The following is a 19,826-nucleotide window of genomic DNA, read 5'->3' as shown; positions in this document are numbered from 1 at the left end:
AGCTGCTGCCTCATTTGTGGATAAATCAGAACACCAAGATCTGTTCTTATCAGCAGCTTGAGATGTATTGGGCCCGAAAATGTGCAGGTGGACGCAGTCACTGACCCTGCCGGAGATGGCGGGATCGGGGGCGTGGCTATGAAAAGCAGACCTATGGCACCGGGGGAGGGTCCCCCACCAGAACAGGCCATTTAGTGCAGTGTAAGGGTCCGGCCACGGTGAAGGGGGAAGAGAGTGCTGCTCCTCCACCCCTGTCCCTTTACTTCGACCCCACGAGAATGCCAGGAAATGGTGGACACCTGACTCTACTGGGGGGGTCTGTGCCATTTTCCGGGATGTATCACTGGTCTCCCACCGGAATTACAGCAGAAGACCTGAGGAAACTCAGCCACTGGGATTTAAGGTTCGTGTGGCCTCAAAGGCTCTGTGATTTGCACCTAAACAGGCCACAAAGAATCATACAGCCTGTACTGCAAACGTCACTAAGTTGCTCCTCCTTCACTCAGACGTGGACTAGATTGATCGAGCACAGCTATACCAGGCTGGATGGATGAACTATCCCCCATGTTGTTCAGTAAACTAGATACAGACACCGTGACTTTAAGTAACATTATTTATGTAATTATTTTGCCTGTTTTCTCGCCTCCTCTCCTGAAGTCGCTGAGTGTCACTGTGTTAGAGTTTCGTGGCTACTGACCAGCCGCCAGTACCTCGCCCAGAGTGACTATTCCTCTAGTGACCCAGGCAGTGAGTGTGAGCAGAATATTTGACTGCAGAGGGATCACAGTCGAGCCTGGTCCTGTCCTCACCCCACATCCACACACACTTTCCAGCAGGAGTCACTCAGTAGTGACCATGAATGGGAACCCCTGCCTGATTTGGTTTCTCCTCCCTATCCCAGGAACATTGGATCAGTACGACACTGGGCTAGTGGGAACTTGAGTGCATGTTTACCATTGAAACATTAATTTTTAGTGTTTTTGGAGGGATTGACCAGGATTTTACCGCAATACTTACGGTTTTCAGAACTGCATACTTCACTTTGCCATAGTTATCCTCCTCTATCCAGGGCTCCTTTACAATGATGGCTCCCCGCTCCTTTGCTTTCTACAAATACAGAGGTAAAACATCATCATCAGCCTTGGTTCCTCCCCACTCAGTCTCATCCAACGCCAATCTGCATCAGCAGTAATTCAGATTAAAGAGATCTGAGTAAATGGGACAGATTGATGCTGGGGCTGAGTCTGAGTGAATGATTCACCTCAACAACTAAATGCTGCAAACACACAGTTTCTTGTGAGAGACAAAGAAACAAACAGACAGAAAGTCAGTGAGTTCTGAACATCAACCTCACTTTCAGATGCTTACAGACTGCTGTCTGGCAGAGGCAGGAGACCCCAATGGAGGGCTCTCTACACGGGAGTCCTCTCCTGCACCATTGGAGATCTGGGGTTAGCTGATATTGTTAACGGTTCTCTCTTCTCAGGTACTGTCCCCCTTCCCTTCAAAACTGCCGTCATCACCCCTTCCTCAAAAAAACACCCTTGACTCCTTTGTCCTTGCAAACTACCGCCTCATCTCCAACCTTCCTTTCCTCTCCAAAGTCCTTAAACATTTTGTCACCTTCCAAATCTGTGCCTGTCTTTCCTGCAACTCCACGTTTGAACCCTCCAAACAGGATTCTGCCCAGCCTTAGTACTGAAACGGCCCTTATCAAAGTCACAAATTACATCCTATGTGACTGTGACCATGCTAAACTATCCCTCCTCATCCTTCTCTACCTGTCTGCAGCTTTTGACACGGCTGACCACACCATCCTCCTCCAACGCATCTCCTCCATCGTCCAGTTGGGTGGGACTATGCTCACCTGGTTCCATTCTTATCTATCCAGTCATAGCCTGCAATGGCTTCTCTTCCAGCTCCTGCACTGTTACCTCTGGAGCCCCCTAAGGATCTATCCTTGGCCCCCTCCTATTTCTCATCTACATGCTGTCCCTTGGTGATATTGTCCGAAAACAATTCAGGTTCCACATATACGTTGACAACACCCAGCCCTAACTCACTACCACCTCCCTCCACACTGATTTGTCACACTGCTTATCCGACATCCAGTACTGGATGAGCAAAAATTTCCTCCAACTAAATATTGGGAAGACCAAAACTAGTATCTTCAGTCCCCGCCACAAACTCCGTTCCCTGGCCACCGAGTCCATCCCTCTCCCTGGCTATTGTTTGAGGATGAACCAGACTGTTTGCATCCTTGGGGTCCTATTTGACCCTGAGATGAGCTTCCAACCACATATCCGCTCCATCACCAAGACCGCCTACTTTCACCTCCATAACATCGCCCATCTCGTCCCCTGCCTCTGCTCATCTGATGCTGAAACCCTCATCCATGCCTTTGTTACCGCTAGATTCAACTATTCCAATGCTCTCCTGGCCGGCCTCCCATCTTTCACCCTCCATAAACATTGAGCTCATCCAAAGCTCTGCTGCCCGTATCCTAACTCACACCAAATCCCGCTCACCCATCACCCCTGTGCTCACCAACCTACATTGGCTCCCGGTCCGGCAACGCCTCGATTTTAAAATTCTCATTCTTGCTTTCAAATCCCTCCATAGCCTCACCCCCTCCCTATCTCCGTAACGTCCTCCAGCCCTACGACCCGATGAGATCTCTGCGCTCCTCCAATTCTGGCCTCTTGCGCATCCCCAATTTTAATCACTCCACCATTGGCGGCCATGCCTTGAGCTGCCTAGGCCTTATGGTCTGGAATTACCTCCCTAAACTTCTCTGCCTCTCTCCTCTGTCTCCTCCTTTAAGACGCCCCTTAAAACCTACCTCTTTGACAAAGCTTTTGGTCACCTGTCCTAATATCTCTTTATGTGGCTCGGTTTCAAAATTTGTTTGATAACACTGCCTTGAAGTGCCTTGGGACGTTTTACTATGTTAAAGGCGCTATATAAATGCACATGATTGTTGGGGTGGAGAGTGTTGCACAGAGCAGTTCCGTCAAACAGGTTTTTAAGTCACTTCATGAGCTCCCAGACCACCTGTAACCTTTGTGGCCTGGATGAGTCCATGTTCCATATTCTTACTGAAAGGTTGCAGCCCGTTTCATTATTTGAAGGGGCTGCTCCTCAATTTCTGGCTCCACTTCAGTCCCACGCTCCTGATCTTTGGCCACCCGGTGCGGAGGGGGGCGGGAAAGTCATAGAGTCATAGAGTTATACAGCACGGATAGAGGCCCTTCAAAGGACCTCCTCGTGGATCTGCTCCTGGGCCTGGCCGAGGCGGCCAATTTGCAGGTCCAGGTTGGGCAAGGCCCGTGGGGGTGGTCACTCTGGCTGCCTGACTCTCTTCCACGGTCTTATCCGCGACCGGGTGGCCCTGGAGAAGGAGCAGGCTGTGTTTACCGGTAGGCTTGAGGCCTTCCGTGACCGGTGGGTACCGCAGACACTGGAGGGCATAATATTATTTAATTTTATAAGTTTCCGTTGTTTTATGGTTTAATTCTTTATTAGTTGTGCCCCTCTAAAAGGGGGCACTTTTTTGTTTTTATTTGATGACACTGGGGCAACCCATTGCCTCCTTATGGTTTTATTAAGAAAAGGCATACTCAAGGCATCATCTCGGGCCACAACACAGAAACATGGAAAAGGGATAAGCTTGTTGGTCACTGTGTCAAAATCCTGGAGTTCCCTAGCTAACAGCACTGTGAGAACACCCTCACCGCATGGACTGCAGTGGTTCAAGAAGAAGGCTCACCACCACCTTCTCAAGGGCAACTAGGGATGGGCAATAAATGCTGGTCTTACCAGCAGCGCCCACATCCCGAGAATGAATAAATATTGTTTGGGCCTGAATGTTCTTATTGTTAAAAGCGGCATGGTCTGTCACACACTCATCACATGACAGAAGTGAGCTCACACTATGAAGGATGGGAATTGGCTACTATATAAAAGCAGCTGATGTGAGCACAGGATTGAACTGTGGGGACTTTCACTGTTGCTATGAACCTGGGGTAACTTTGCCTCCATAGTGTTCTTTTGCTTTCTCATTCTCCAGTGACAAAAGGAAGTGTGAAGCTGAGATTTAAGAGCACAGTGCCAGCAAAAGAACATAAGAACATAAGAAATAGGAGCAGGAGTAGGCCAATCGGCCCCTTGAGCCTGCTCCGCCATTCAATAAGATCATGGCTGATCTGATCCTAACCTCAAATCTAAATTCATGTCCAATTTCCTGCCCGCTCCCCGTAACCCCTAATTCCCTTTACTTCTAGGAAACTGTCTATTTCTGTTTTAAATTTATTTAATGATGTAGCTTCCACAGCTTCCCGGGGCAGCAAATTCCACAGACCTACTACCCTCTGAGTGAAGAAGTTTCTCCTCATCTCAGTTTTGAAAGAGCAGCCCCTTATTCTAAGATTATGCCCCCTAGTTCTAGTTTCACCCATCCTTGGGAACATCCTTACCGCATCCACCCGATCAAGCCCCTTCACAATCTTATATGTTTCAATAAGATCGCCTCTCATTCTTCTGAACTCCAATGAGTAGAGTCCCAATCTACTCAACCACTCCTCATACGTCCGCCCCCTCATCCCCGGGATTAACCGAGTGAACCTTCTTTGTACTGCCTCGAGAGCAAGTATGTCTTTTCTTAAGTATGGACACCAAAACTGCATGCAGTATTCCAGGTGCGGTCTCACCAATACCTTATATAACTGCAGCAATACCTCCCTGTTTTTATATTCTATCCCCCTAGCAATAAAAGCCAACATTCTGTTGGCCTTCTTGATCACCTGCTGCACCTGCATACTAACTTTTTGATTTTCTTGCACTAGGACCCCCAGATCCCTTTTAAAGATTGTTATCCTGCCATTCAATGTGGACACACTAGCTGCCTAGGAAGTCTGAAAACAGCTTCATATCGGAAATCAGAAATGGAATAAAGCTGGATTCTGAAAACAGGACTCACTGTGATCGAGGCACAGACGGTGAATGAAATCAAGCTCCCCTATCATCTCACAGGCGGTTCCTAGGTGAGGCTTAGTTCTGTGGGCATGACAAACTGTACACCTTCAGGGGAACCCGTTCTATGCCTTCCGTTCAAGGGCTAGGCCTGTCTTGTACATCTGGGTTTTATATTGTACTATGTTGGCCAACACCATTTAACACCAAGCGCATTGGGCTAACTAACCACTAAAATAAAAAGTATTCTCTTCTAATGATCCCTTTTACAGTTTAAATTCTGAGTTTATGCAGCACCAAATGTCCATAGCTAAAGACACGAACGACATCCTATGCAACTATGATTGTAGTGCATTATCTCTCCCCATCCTCCTCGGCATTTCCACTGTATTCAACACAATGGACCACATCGCTCTCTTCCATCATTGAACTTCAGGAGCTAGCCCTCATGGTTCCAATCCCACCTATCCGAGTGGAGCCAGTACTTTTAGGGCAATGTTGTCTCTTCCCTCCCCACACAGTGACCTACAGAAAGTCCAAAAGATCTATCCATGGCACTCTGTCATCCGTATGCTGCCTCTCAGTAATATTATCTATAGGCATAGGGTCAGCTTTCACATGGTATGCCCATTATACCCAGCTGTACCTCCCCACCACCCCTCTCAACCCCATAACTGCTGCTGTGCTGTCAGATCGCTTGTTTGACACCACGTCTTGAATGATTCATAATTTCCTCCAGTTCAACATTGAAAAGACTGAAGCCGTTGTCTTCGGCCCTTGCCAAAAGTTCTGCTCCCTTGTCACTGACTACACAGCCCTCCCTGGCCATTATCTTGAGCTGAAGCAAACTATTCACATGCTGTTCAGCCTTAAGGTTTAAACCCCACATTGTCTCCACCGCCAAGATCACTCACTTCCACCTCCATAACATTGCTCATCTCTGCCCCACCTCAATCCCTCTTGCCAAAACTCTCGTACATGCCTTTGTCACCTCTAGAGTCGATTACTCTAAAACTCTTCTTGCCATCCTGCACCCATAAGAACATAAGAAATAGGAGCAGGAGTAGACCATACGGCCCCATGAGCCTGCTCTGCCATTCAATAAGATCATGGCTAACCTTCAACCTTAACTCCACTTTCCAGCCCGATCCCCATATCCCTTGATTCCCCTAGAGTCCAAAAATCTATCTATCTCAGCCGTGAATATACTCAAACACTCAGCATCCACCGCCCTCTGGGGTAGAGAATTCCAAAGATTCACAACCCTCTGAGTGAAGAAATTCCTCCTCATCTCAGTCTTAAATGTCTGACCCCATATGGTGTGACTGTGCCCTCTAATTCTAGGCTCTCCAGCCAGGGGAAACAACCTCTCAGTATAAGCCCTGTCAAGCCCCCTCAGAATCTTATATGTTTCAATGAGATCACCTCTAATTCTTCAAAACTCCAGAGAGAATAGGCCCATTCTACTCAACCTCTCCTCAGAGGACAACCCTCTCATCACAGGAATTAATCTAGTGAATCTTCGCTGCACCGCCTCTAAGGCAAGTATATCCTTCCTTAGGTAAGGAGAACAAAACTGTATGCAGTACTCCAAGTGAGGTCTCACCAAAGCCCTGTACCATTGTAGTAAGATTCCCTTACTCTTGTACTCCAACCCCTTTGCAATAAAGGCCAACATGCCATTTGCTTTCCTTTTCGACCAGCATGGACACGATGGGCCGAATGGCCTTCTTCTGTGCCGTAATTTTTCTATGTTTCTAATTGCCTGCTGTGCCTGCATGCTAACTTTTTGTATTTCCTGTACCAGGACACCCAAGTCTCTCTGGACACCAATATTTAATAGTTTCTCACCATTTAAAAAGTATTCTGTTTTTCTATTCTTCCTACCAAAGTGAATAACCTCATATTTCCCCACATTATACTCCATCTGCCACCTTCTCGCCCACTCACTTAACCTGTCTATATCCCTTTGCAGACTCTTTGTGTCCTCCTCACAGCTTACTTTCCCACCTAGCTTTGTATCATCAGCAAACTTGGATACATTACACTCGGACCCTTCATCCAATAATCTACGCTGCTAGTTACATCCTCAAAAAACTCTAATAAATTTGTCAAAAGCGATTTCTCTTTCATAAAACCATATTGACTCTGCCTAATCATATTATGATGTTCTAAGTGCCCTGTTACCACTTCCTTAATAATGGATTCAGGCACTTTCCCGACAACTGATGACAGGCTAACTGGCCTGTAGTTCCCTGTTTGCTCTCTCGCTCCTTTCTTGAATAGCGGGGTTACATTTGCTACCTTCCAATCTGCTGGGACCATTCTAGAATCTAGGGAATTTTGGAAGGCCACAACCAATGCATCCACTATCTCTGCAGCCACCTCTTTTAGGTCCAGGGGATTTATCAGCTTTTACTACCATTTGTTTCTCAAGTACTTTTTCTCTACTGATAATAATTACTTTAAGTTCCTCACTCTCATTAGACCCTTTGTTCCCCATTATTTCTGGTAAGCTTTTGTGTCTTCTTCTGTGAAGACAGATAGAAAATATTTGTGTAACGCATCTGTCGTTTCCTGTTTTCCCATTATAATTTCTCCAGTCTCAGCCTCTAGTGGACCAACATTTACTTTTGCTACTCTCTTCCTTTTTACATACTTGTAGAAACTCTTACAATCCATTTTTATATTTCTTGCTAGTTTACTTTCATATTCTATTTTCTCCCTTTTTATCAATTTTTTGGTTGTCCTTTGCTGGTTTCTAAAACTCTCCCAATCCTCAGGCTTACTATTCTTCTTGGCAACATTACAGGCCTCTTCTTTTTACCTAATACAATCCTTAACTTCTTTAGTTATCCACAGGTGGATCACTTTTCCGGTGGAGTTTTTATTTCTCAATGGAATGTATATTTGTTGAGAATATTGAAATATTTCTTTAAATGTTTGCCATTGCTTTTCAACCGTCATACCCTGTAATTTAATTTCCCAATCTACCTTAGCCAACTCACCCCTCACACCTATGTAATTGGCTTTATTTAAGTTTAAGACTCTAGTTTCGGACTTAAGTACATCACTCTCAAACTCAACGTGATATTCTATCATATTATGATCACTCTTCCTCAGAGGATCCTTTACTGTGAGATTACTAATTAACTGTGTCTCATTTCACAATACAAGATCTAAAATAGCCTGTTCCCTAATTGGTTCCATGACGTATTGCTCGAGGAAAGCATCTCGAATGCATTCCATGAACTTGTCCTCCAAACTACCTTTGCCAATTTGATTTGCCCGGTCTGTATGAAGATTAAAGTCCCCCATGATTACTGCATTACCTTTGTTACAAGCTCCTATTCTTTCATGATTAATACTCTGTCCAACGGTATAGCTACTATTAGGAGGCCTATAAACTACTCCCACCAGTGGTTTCTGCCCCTTGTTATTTCTTATTTCCACCCATATTGATTCTACTTCCTGGTCTTCCGAGCCAAGATCCTTTTTCACCACTGTCCTTATGTCATCCTTTATTATTTGGGCTACACCCCCTCCTTTTCCATTCTGCCTGTCTTTTCTAAACGTCATGTACCCTGGAGTATTTCGTTCCCAATCTTGGTCACTTTACAACCATGTCTCTGTAATGGCTATTATATCAAACCCATTTATCTCTACTTGTGCAACTAATTCATCTATCTTGTTACGAATGCTTCGTGCATTCAGATAAAGAGTTTTGACTTTTTACCATTTTTTCCTGCTTTGACCTTACTTATTGGTAAACTCTCTGTCCCTTCCTGCCACACTCGGCTTATCTTTACCCAAATCACTACACTGGTCTGTTGCCTTGATTTTTCTCATTAGATTTCTAAATTTCCCCTCCCCCCCACTTTTTAGTTTAAAGCCCTATCTACAACCCTAGTTATTCAATTCGCCAGGACGCTGGTCCCAGCCCGGTTTAAGTGGAGCCTGTCCCAACAGAACAGCTCCCTTTTTTCCCAGTACTAGTGCCAATGCCCCATGAATTGAAACCCCTGACTCCCACACCACTCTTTAAGCCACACATTTAACGCTCCGATCTGTTTGACCCTATGCCAATTTGCGCGTGGCTCAGGTAGTAATCCAGAGATTATTACCTTTGAGGCTCTGCTTATTAGATTAGATCCTAGCTCCTCAAACTATCTCAGGAGAACCCTATTCTTAGTTCTACCTATGTTCCTACATATATTCCAACCTGTACAAATCTCTGATGCCTGTATCATGTCCACACAAAGTCCTATTCGCATATCATCCCCACTCTCCTTGACTTAGACTAGCTCCCCATCCCCCAACTTCATCTTCATCTATAAATCCTTACATGTCCTCACCACACCCTATGTATGTAATCCCGTCCAGCCCTAAATCCCCATCTCTCTGGCTCTAGTCTGTGTATCTCCCTTCCTCCCCCCCATCTTTGGTGACAGAGTCTTATGCAACCTTGGTCTTGCTCTCTAGGACTCCCTCTCTGACATTCTCCACCTTTAAAAACCTTCTCAATACCATCTCTTCAACCAAGCTTTCTGTCACCTCTCCTAATCTTTCCCTTCCTGGCTTGGTGTCTGCTTTAACTTATGAGTATTTATGAACTGGTTTGGGACATTTCTTTATGTTGAAATTGCTATATAAATGCAAGTAGCTGTTGTAAAGTGTTACACTTCAGAGTTATGGGCTGGGATAGTAGCAGGAGAATGCTCACTTAGGAATTCCCCAGGTTCAGAGTTCTAGGTGATCCAGGATATGCTTTTCCCACAGGAAGGATAGAATAATTCAAGGTAAATCAGCAAAAGAATGCTCGGCTGCCACCCGGAGCAGCTAACTGCAGTATGGTGCCAGTAGACACCTACCTTGTGGCCTCCCACCTTCCGACTCCCTCAGCTGAGGAACCTGAAAGGGGAGAATTGAAATGAGGACAGGCACTGACCTCGAGCGGCACTGACAAAGGCGTGGAGAGGACACGATTGACAGCAGCTGTTTAGAGAACGATTGAGAAATACCTGGTGTGAGGATGATGAACTCTGTGTTTCCACTGTGACGGGGCCAGAAGGAAATCATTAACTCGGAGCATGTCACATAGTCCTGTACCTGGGAGGACATGCTGGTAACGGGCACTTGGTGCACCACATTTGGCCAAGTCCAGAAGTGGACAGGAAGGGGAGCTTTTTTTAAAAAACAATGTTGAGTACATGACTGCGCCAGTGTGGAAAACCAAATGGGGGCTCAATTGGACACGCACACATTGTTTTTCTAAAGCAGCAACTTTTACTGTCCCCCTTTTCATGATCAAAATTACTGTACAGCCAATTCTGAATCCACAGGATCCAGTTCAAACCTGGATGGGTAGCCACCGTAACATGGATCTGTTTCCAAGGAAAATTCCCTCAATACCCAATGGGACGTTGTGCTACCTGACGAACTGGCCCCAAGTGAGCATTAAGCCACCCAAGGAGAATGCCCCCAATGGACATTGTGCTTCATATCCCTACTTTTTGGCTCGTACCTTCACCAGGAAGCCGCAGTCTTCCACTTGGAATGCAATGTCCTTCACACCATCCCCGTGTTTCCCTAAGTGTTCGGTCATTTCTAAAACAGACATAACACAACTCGTCACAACACAGCAAAATAACAGACACAGTCAGAGGGGTGCAGACATGGACCAGACAACCCAGACATCGAGACAGCAACATAGGAATGGACTGCGTAGCTCCGACACCGAGCCAGCAGTGCAGAAACAGAACCAGCAGCAAAGACATGCATTCAACAGCGTAGACGTGGACCAAACAGTGCAGACACAGACTGAGCAGTGCAGACAGACACACAAGAGTGCAGACACAGATCAAGCAGTGCAGACAGACGCCCATCGGTGCAGACACAGACCGAGCAGCACAGACAGACAGACAGCAGAGGAGACCACTGGCATGAAGCCTTTTGACACATAGGTTGAATGGGAGAGGAGACTGGGCTAATTATTTCTCTGATTATGTTTCTCTCCTTGTTGTGAGGTGCCAGGTCACTAGCACTGTATTAACACAGGCTGTAACCCAGCTCACCAGCACTGTATTAACACAGGCTGTAACCCAGCTCACCAGCACTGTATTAACACAGGCTGTAACCCAGCTCACCAGCACTGTATTAACACAGGCTGTAACCCAGCTCACCAGCACTCTATTAACACAGGCTGTAACCCAGCTCACCAGCACTGTATTAACACAGGCTGTAACCCAGCTCACCAGCACTCTATTAACACAGGCTGTAACCCAGCTCACCAGCATTGTATTAACACAGGCTGTAACCCAGCTCACCAGCACTCTATTAACACAGGCTGTAACCCAGCTCACCAGCACTGTATTAACACAGGCTGTAACTCAGCTCACCAGCACTGTATTAACACAGGCTGTAACCCAGCTCACCAGCACTGTATTAACACAGGCTGTAACCCAGCTCACCAGCACTGTATTAACACAGGCTGTAACCCAGCTCACTAGCACTGTATTAACACAGGCTGTAACCCAGCTCACCAGCACTCTATTAACACAGGCTGTAACCCAGCTCACCAGCACTGTATTAACACAGGCTGTAACCCAGCTCACCAGCACTCTATTAACACAGGCTGTAACCCAGCTCACCAGCACTGTATTAACACAGGCTGTAACCCAGCTCACCAGCACTCTATTAACACAGGCTGTAACCCAGCTCAACAGCACAAGGCCCACTGCACCAAAACCAACAGCAAGCAAACTCCTTCATGTCAGGTTCTTAAGTTCCTTCTAAGTCATATTTAATAACTGTTTACAGGAGCTGTTTAACCTATGTAAGTTCCTATATTAAATCTGATGTGATACCAAGTTTAATACTCACCCTTAGCTCCAGGGTTCAATGCTGACTGGAAAACAAAGAAAATCTGTTGAAAAAAGGAATATAGGATTGAGTTTGGAATTGAATTTCGCTCATCCTCTAAGCTCTGATCAACAGAAGGTATGACAGAAACAGCAGACACATCACTATATAATTAAAGCAGGACACAGGGGTCTATCTCAGGTAATAGAGCAGGACCCAGGGGTCTATCTCAGGTAACAGAGCAGGTCCCAGGGGTCTATCTCAGGTAACAGAGCAGGTCCCAGGGGTCTATCTCAGGTAACAGAGCAGGTCCCAGGGGTCTATCTCAGGTAACAGAGCAGGTCCCAGGGGTCTATCCCAGCTCCTTCTCAACTAAGGATGGGCAATAAATGCTGGCCTTAAATATATGGGCCCCAAAGTTCCTGGGAACACCTTGGAAACAATTAGGGGCAGAACAGAATTTCCACTGTGGACTTCCCTGAACCGATTGGAAATCCAGTGACCAGGCTACTTAACATATCTAAGGTGGGCATGGGGGGTACCATATTCCGACGCATCTGGGGCGTCCATCCAAGGGAAGGGAGAGGACTCCCTTTGTGGCACTTTTCCACAGTATCATCGGACCGCAGGGGTCGGAGGTCTTGCATGTAAAGTAGCAAAAATGAAACAGATCCTGCTTTCTTCTGCCAGTGTAGGCAATGCGAAACCGGGCTGAGAATTTCAGAAATCCCCTCCATGGCACAAGGAACACTGAATGCCGGGGACTCGGAGGTGCAACGTTGCTAAGAGCATAAATGAGGGAAATACGTCTTTTGATGTATTTCCTTCATTTACACTGGATTGTAATATGCCCACCCCCAAAAGCACTGGTATTTCCAACGGGGTCGATAAAGTGATTAATTCTTGCTGGATCCAAGTTCCACCACAAACTTCAGACCCTCCCCTTCCCTCTCCCTGGACATGGTGCCTTGGAATTTCAAGGTCAAAGTATTAAGATGTGGTGTCAGATTTTAGTGCCATCTTTCTCAGAAAGCTGGTCCTTGCCTTATTCTGCCTAATGGCATGCGACACCATCTCACGATTCCCCGTCTCCAGACCTTTGTATGCCAGAGGCTCAAATCCAAACTTGTCGCAGTAATATGCTGCGGCCTGCAGTGGGAGATAAACGGGCACTATGTGATTGGCATTGGTTTAGCTCTTTAGGTTATTCACAGCAGTCAGGTTGTATTGCAAAAAAGAACATTATTTATGAGCCTATTCGAACTCACTTATTGCTCCCCAATGCTCAAAACAGCTGGCATTATTAACACATATATAGAAGGGAATTGCTTGGCCTATACACCACATGATTGTGGTCAGAATCAATAAGGGATCAGCATAATCAGAAGGATAGGGAAGGAAGAAGGGGGTGGATTAGCTGCACTAATCAGTGATAACATGATGGCAATAGAAAAAAGGGACATAACTAACAGAAGGATAGAAACAGAATTCATATGGATTGTAATTAAAGATAAGGAGGGATCGATCATGCTAATAGGGGCATAATACAGACAATCTAATAGTGGAAAGGAAGCGGAGGAGAAATATGTAAGCAAACATGTGAAATGAGTAAAGGACAGAATAATAATCATGTGAGATTTTAACTACCCAAATAAACTGGCAAGAAGAGGTAGGTATAGGGGTACAGGGAATGGAGTTTCTACAGTGTGTGCAGGACTTCTTTCTTGCCCAGTATGTAAAAAGCCCAACAAGAGAGGAAGCTCTGCTGCATCTAGTAATGGGAAATGAACCAGAACAGATAAGAGAACTAAGCATAGAGGAACATCTAGGCAATAATGATCACAACATAATAAGGTTAAAGATACAGATTGAGAAGGACGTAAGTAAGATAAAGACTAAAGTAATAAATTGGAAAAAAGCTGATTTTAAGGGGATGAGACTGGAACTAGGGAAAATAAACTGGAAACATTTACTGACAAACAAAGAAATAAAGTAACAGTGGAAAACATTCAAAACGGTGATCAATGGAGTCCAGAAGAAATATATCCCACTAAACAGCAAGAACAAACTAGCCAGTAATGATACACACGGATGATTAAAGAAATAAGGGCAAAATTGAAACTAAAGAAAAAGGCATACACTAAATACATAGAAATAGGGGAGGATTTAAAAGGGGAATATGAAAAGGTTAGGAAAGAAGTAAAGTAAAAAAACAATTAGGAAGGCAAAGAGAAGCTACAAAATTAAATTATCAAGGAATATAAAAATAAATAGTAAAGTATTCTACAGTCACATAAATAACAAAAGAAAATTTAAGATAGGGATAGGGCCATTAAAGGATACATATGATAAACTCACAGGTAATGACAGTGAAATGGCAGAAATATTAAATAATTGCTTTGCCTCGGTATTTACCAGGGTGACTAATATGGTGGGCATGATATTAGAAGAAGAGATCAAAAAAGATATAAAGACATTTTAAGATAGAAAGGAGAGAGATAATTAATAAACTAATCAAATTTAGAGAGGATAAAACCCCAGGTCCAGATGGATTGCATCCACGCATATTAAAAGAAGTTAGGGAAGAGATAGCAGAGGCACTATTACATATATATAAAAATTCATCAGAAAAGGGAATAGTGCCTGAGAACACGCAGACAGCTAATGTGGTTCCTATATTAAAAAAGGGAGATAGAACAAGCCCAGGGAACTATAGGCCAATTAGCTTAATGCTCGTTGTACGAAAGGTAATGAAATCCTTACTCAAAGAAATAATAGAAAAACATCTAGAAACCGAAAATATAATAAAGAATAGTCAGTACGGATTTCAAAAGGGAAGGTCATGCTTGACCAACCTTACTGAGTTATTTGAAGAAGTAACAGAAAGGGTAGGCAAGGGTAATATAATAGATATAATATATTTGGATTTTCAAAAGGCCTTTGATAAGGTACAGGATAGTAGACTCATGACTAAGGTCAGTGCATGTGGAGTCAGGAGACAAGTAGCAGAATGGATAGCAAGCTGGCTACAAAACAGAAAACAGAGAATTGGGGTTAAAGGTAGTTCCTCAAAAGGTGGGAAGTGGTGTTCCACAAGGACCAGTGCTGGGACCACTGTTGTTCATCATATACATAAACGATTTGGACTCGGGAATCGGAAGTACAATTCCAAAATTTGTGGATGACACCAAATTGGGATATAGTTAATACTGAGGGGGACTGCGACAAAATACAGGAAGACATTAATGAACTTTCAGAATGAACGTGTAATTGGCAAATGAATTTCAATGTAGATAAGTGTGAGCTGGTACATTTTGGTAGAAAGAATAAGAAGGCCACACACTCCTTAGAAAATAAGAGTCTACATGGGGAAGAGGAGCAGAGGGATCGGGGGGGTACAGATACACAAATTGCTAAAAGCAGCAATGCAGGTTAATAAGACCAAAAAAAAAGGAAAGCAAGCATTGAGGTTCATTTCTAGAGGAATAGAATTGAAAAGCAGGGAAGTTACGTTAAATTTGTATAGAACCTTGGTTAGACCACACTTGGAGTACTGTGAACTGCTCTGGTCTCCATATTATAAAAAGAACATAGAGGCACTGGAGAAGGTGCAAAACAGATTTACTCAGATGATACCAGAACTGAGAGATTATACCTATCAGGAAAGATTGAGCAGGCTGGAACTCTTTTCTCTAGGAAAGAGAAGACAGAAGAGTTACCTGATAGGGGCCTTTAAGATTATGAAAGGGTTTGATAGGGTAGATGTAGAGAAGATGGTTCCACTTGCGGGGGAGACCAGAACTAGGGGCCATAAATATAAGATAGTCACTAATAAATCTCATAGGGAGTTCAGGAGAAAGGTCTTTACGCAGAGAGTGGTTAGAATGTGGAACTCGCTACCACAAGGAGTAGTTGAGGCGACTAGCATAGATGCACTTAAGGAGAAGCTAGATAAACATATAAGGGAGAAAGGAATAGAAGGGTATATTGTTGGGGTTAGATGAAGAAGGGTAGGAGGAAGCTCGTGTGGAACATAAACACTGGCATGGGCCCGTTGGGCCGAATGGCCTGTTTCTGCATTGTACATTCTATGTAATTCTATGTATAGCTGCTTCAGGCAGCCAATTCATCTTGCTACACATCACCAGCACTGATCCCCAAACCTGTGACCTCCATTACCTAGAGGGTCAAGGGCAGCAGGTGCATGGGAACTCCATCACCTGCAAGTTCCCCTCCAAGTCACACACCATCCTGACTTGGACATATATCGCCGTTCCTCCATCATCGCTCAAAATCCTGGAATTCCCTACCTAACAGCACTGTGGGAGTACCTTCACCACACAGACTGCAACGGTTCAAGAAGAAGGCCGACCACCATCTTCTCAAGGGCAACTAGAGATGGACAATAAATTCTGGCCCTGCCAGCGCGCTCATATCCATCTAGCTACATTGAACTCAAGTTACATCAAAACTGCAGCACAGAAACAGGCCTTTCGGCCCAGCTGATTTATGCCAGCGTTTATGCTCCACAGGAGCCTCCGCTCTCCCTACTTCATCTAACCCTATCAGGAAACCCTTCCATTCCTTTCTCCCTAATGTGCTTATCTAGCTTCCCCTTAAATGTATGTATGCTAGTCACCTCAACTACTTCTTCAAGCTTGTTCAACTTCTTACCACTCTTTGGGTAAAGAAGTTTCTCCTAAATTCCCTATTGGATTTATTAGCGATTGTTTTATGTTTATGACCTCTAGTTTTGGACTCCCCCACTAGTGGAAACATTTTCTCTACGTCCACCCTATCAAACCCTATCATTAACTTAAAGACCTCAATCAGGTCACCCCTCAGCCTTCTCCTTTCTAGAGAAAAGAGCGCAGCCAGTTCAGCCTTTCCTGATAAGTATATCCTCTCAGTTCTGGTATAATCCTTGTGAATCTTTTTTGCACTTTCTCCATTGTGTCTATATCCTTTCTGTAATATGGAGATACAGAACTGTGCACAGTACTCCACGTGTGATCTAACCAAGGTTCTATACAAGTTTAACATAACTTCTCTGCTTTTCAATTCTATCCCTCTAGAAATGAATCCCAGCATGGATTTGCCTTTTTTTATGGCCTTATTAACCTGCGTTGCTACTTTTAGTGATTTGTGTGTCTGCACCCCAGATCCTTTTGCTCCTCTACCCCATTTAGAGAAACCAAAGTCAAGGGTAGTGTAGGCACTACCAAGGTTTAAAAGACTAGTGGAGAATGAGATCAATCAGAGAGTAGTGAGAAGGTGATGTCAAGCTTGGGGTTTAAAAGCCAGTGATTATAAGAGGGGGAGAAAGTAAAACAGGGTCTGGATACTAGCCCATGACACAGAAACATCCTGATGGAGTTAGCAGAACTTATGGGAGATGGCAGTGGTGTTAGCCCAGGCCAATCCAAAATGGTCCATCAGGGTAGTAGACCAGGTCTTGAGCACATAATCTAAGCTGACACTTCAGTGCAGTATGGAAGCAGTGTTGCATTGTAGGAGGTGCCATCTTTCAAATGGCATGTTAAATTGTTAAATTCCAACAACGTTCACCTGAGGAAGGAGGAAGCCTCCGAAAGCTTGAGAATTTAAAATAAAATTGCAGGACTATAACTTGGTGTTGTAAAATTGTTTACAAATGTTAAATTGAAGTTTTGTCTACCTGTTCAGGTGGATGTATCCTGGCCAACATGTATCCCTCAATGAACACTACCATAAATAGATTAACGGGTCATTTATCTCATTGCTGATTGGGGGACCTTACTGTGTACAAATTGCCTGGCGCATTTATCTACATAACAACAGTGACTACACTTCATTGGCTCTAAAACACTTTGGGACATCCTGAGGACATTAAAGGTGCTATGTAAATGCATGTTTTTTCTTTCTTTTTATTAGGAATGGAATTACCCAATGTAACAGAAAGCCTTATGTATTTGGCACTGTTCATGATGTTGCAGAGACTTGTGAGATGGGAGCAGGTTTGTAACAGGTGTTGCAATGCTGCTGTTGTGTGCTGTCTGACACGTTGCACATTGTACTTACTGTCCTCGATAAGCTTCTAGGTAAAGAAATGTCAACACCCGGAGGGTGAATGATCCTTTATACTGAAACTCTCAGATTAGCCCAGTTTCAAACTCCTGTTGAACCTCTGCATTTTGGATATAGTGTGTGTGTGTCTGTGTTTGTGTGGATATAGTTTGTGTGTGTGTGGATATAGTGTGTGTGTGCGTGTGTGTGTGGATGTAGCGTGTGTGTGTGTATGTGTGTGTGTGTGGATATAGCATGTGTGTGTGGATATAGTGTGTGTGTGTCTGCGTGTGTGTGGATATAGTGTGCGTGTGTGTGTGGATATAGTGTGTGTGTCTGTGTGTGTTTGGATATAGTGTGTGTGTGGATATAGTGTGCGTGTGTGGATATAGTGTGTGTGTGTGTGTGTGGATATAGTGTGTGTGTGGATATAGTGTGTGAGTGTGCATGTGTGGATATAGTGTGTGTGTGTGTGTGGATATAGTGTGTGTGTGGATATAGTGTGTGAGTGTGCATGTGTGGATATAGTGTGCGTGTGTGGATATAGTGTGTGTGTCTGTGTGTGTTTGGATATAGTGTGTGTGTGGATATAGTGTGCGTGTGTGGATATAGTGTGTGTGTGTGTGTGGATATAGTGTGTGTGTCTCTGTACATGTGGATATGTTGGGTTGAATTTTAATTTGGAAGTGCAGGTGCGATGGGGGTGACAGAACACGAAAATAGAGGAAATGAGGAGCGGTAAACGAACTCGGCTCCAACACGCCAACTTCCGCGTCTCACAAAGACGCATCTGGGTGCGCGCACCATTCCCGAACCCGGAAGTGGCGGGACGATATTTAAAGAAGCAAATGTACCTCTTGAGGTACTTAAGGTACTTTATTTCTTACATATTAGGTAGTTAAAACGATTTTCAACTTACCTGGGCGGCTTTTCCACGGCCTCTGATCAGGCAAAAATAAAGTAAATAAATGAAATAAAATAACATTTCAAAATGTAAAAAAATAAATAAACCTACCTTTGAAACAATGTCACCTGCACCCCCCTGCTCCAATGTCCAATATCTCTCCGATGTCTCCCCCCCAATATCTCCCCCTCCTGATGTCTCCCTCTCCGAAGTCTTCCCCCACACCGATGTCTCCCTCTCTCGATGTCTCCCCCCCAATGTCTCCCCCTCCTGATGTCTCCCTCTCCGAAGTCTTCCCCCACTCCAGTGTCTCCCTCTCTGATGTCACTGCCCCCCCGCAATGTCACCCCCCCCCCCCAATGTCTCCCTCTCCAATGTCTCTCCGAGGTCTCCCCCACCAGCTCCAATGTCCGTAGTCCCCGCCAGATCATTGCCGCCCCCTGATCTTTGTCCCACCCACCACTCTCTCTTGCAGCGCTGGATGACGTCTCTCTCTCTCTCTTTCTCCCTCCAGCCCCCTCGGCGTTGCAGCTCCTATCAGGCTGGCTGCTGGGCGCGAAACCCGGTAACAAGATTAATAAGCATCAATTACCCTGCGATCGAGTGGGGAAAGGTAAGTTTTTATTTGTCGGGTTTGCCGCGCACCCATTGACCCCCCACTGCCATCCCACCACCCTTTTAAAATTGAGCTCAGTGTGTGTGTGCCTGTGTGTGTGTGGATATAGTGTGTGTGCCTGCATGTGTGTGGATATAGTGTGTGTACCTCTATGCAAGTGGATATAGTGTGTGTGTCTGTGGATATAGTGTGTGTGCCTGCATGTTTGTGGATATAGTGTGTGTACCTCTATGCAAGTGGATATAGTGTGTGTGTCTGTGGATATAGTGTATGTGCCTGCATGTTTGTGGATATTGTGTGTGTGCCTGTATGTGTGTGGATATAGTGTGTGTGTCTGTGGATATAGTGTGTGGATATAGTGTGTGTGCCTGTATGTGTGTGGATATAGTGTGTGTGCCTGTATGTGTGTGGATATAGTGTGTGTGCCTG

The 19,826-nt window shown here is 44.8% G+C and overlaps 1 protein-coding gene across 1 annotated transcript in view; it reads right to left on the bottom strand.

The window, feature by feature from the left end:
* The window catches only part of hpda (4-hydroxyphenylpyruvate dioxygenase a), a 47,879-nt gene that overhangs the window by 18,133 nt on the left and 9,920 nt on the right, over window positions 1-19,826 (bottom strand). The window contains exons 4-7 of the mRNA XM_068008111.1: window positions 12,877-12,981; window positions 11,854-11,896; window positions 10,496-10,578; window positions 1,018-1,107 (exon numbers count right to left, since the gene is read on the bottom strand). Coding sequence (XP_067864212.1) covers window positions 1,018-1,107; window positions 10,496-10,578; window positions 11,854-11,896; window positions 12,877-12,981 — 321 coding nt within the window. The remainder of the gene's footprint in view (window positions 1-1,017; window positions 1,108-10,495; window positions 10,579-11,853; window positions 11,897-12,876; window positions 12,982-19,826) is intronic.

Source organism: Heptranchias perlo, chromosome 28, assembly GCF_035084215.1.
Source record: "Heptranchias perlo isolate sHepPer1 chromosome 28, sHepPer1.hap1, whole genome shotgun sequence".
Classification (NCBI taxonomy): domain Eukaryota; kingdom Metazoa; phylum Chordata; class Chondrichthyes; order Hexanchiformes; family Hexanchidae; genus Heptranchias; species Heptranchias perlo.
This window is presented reverse-complemented; position numbering and strand designations above follow the sequence as displayed.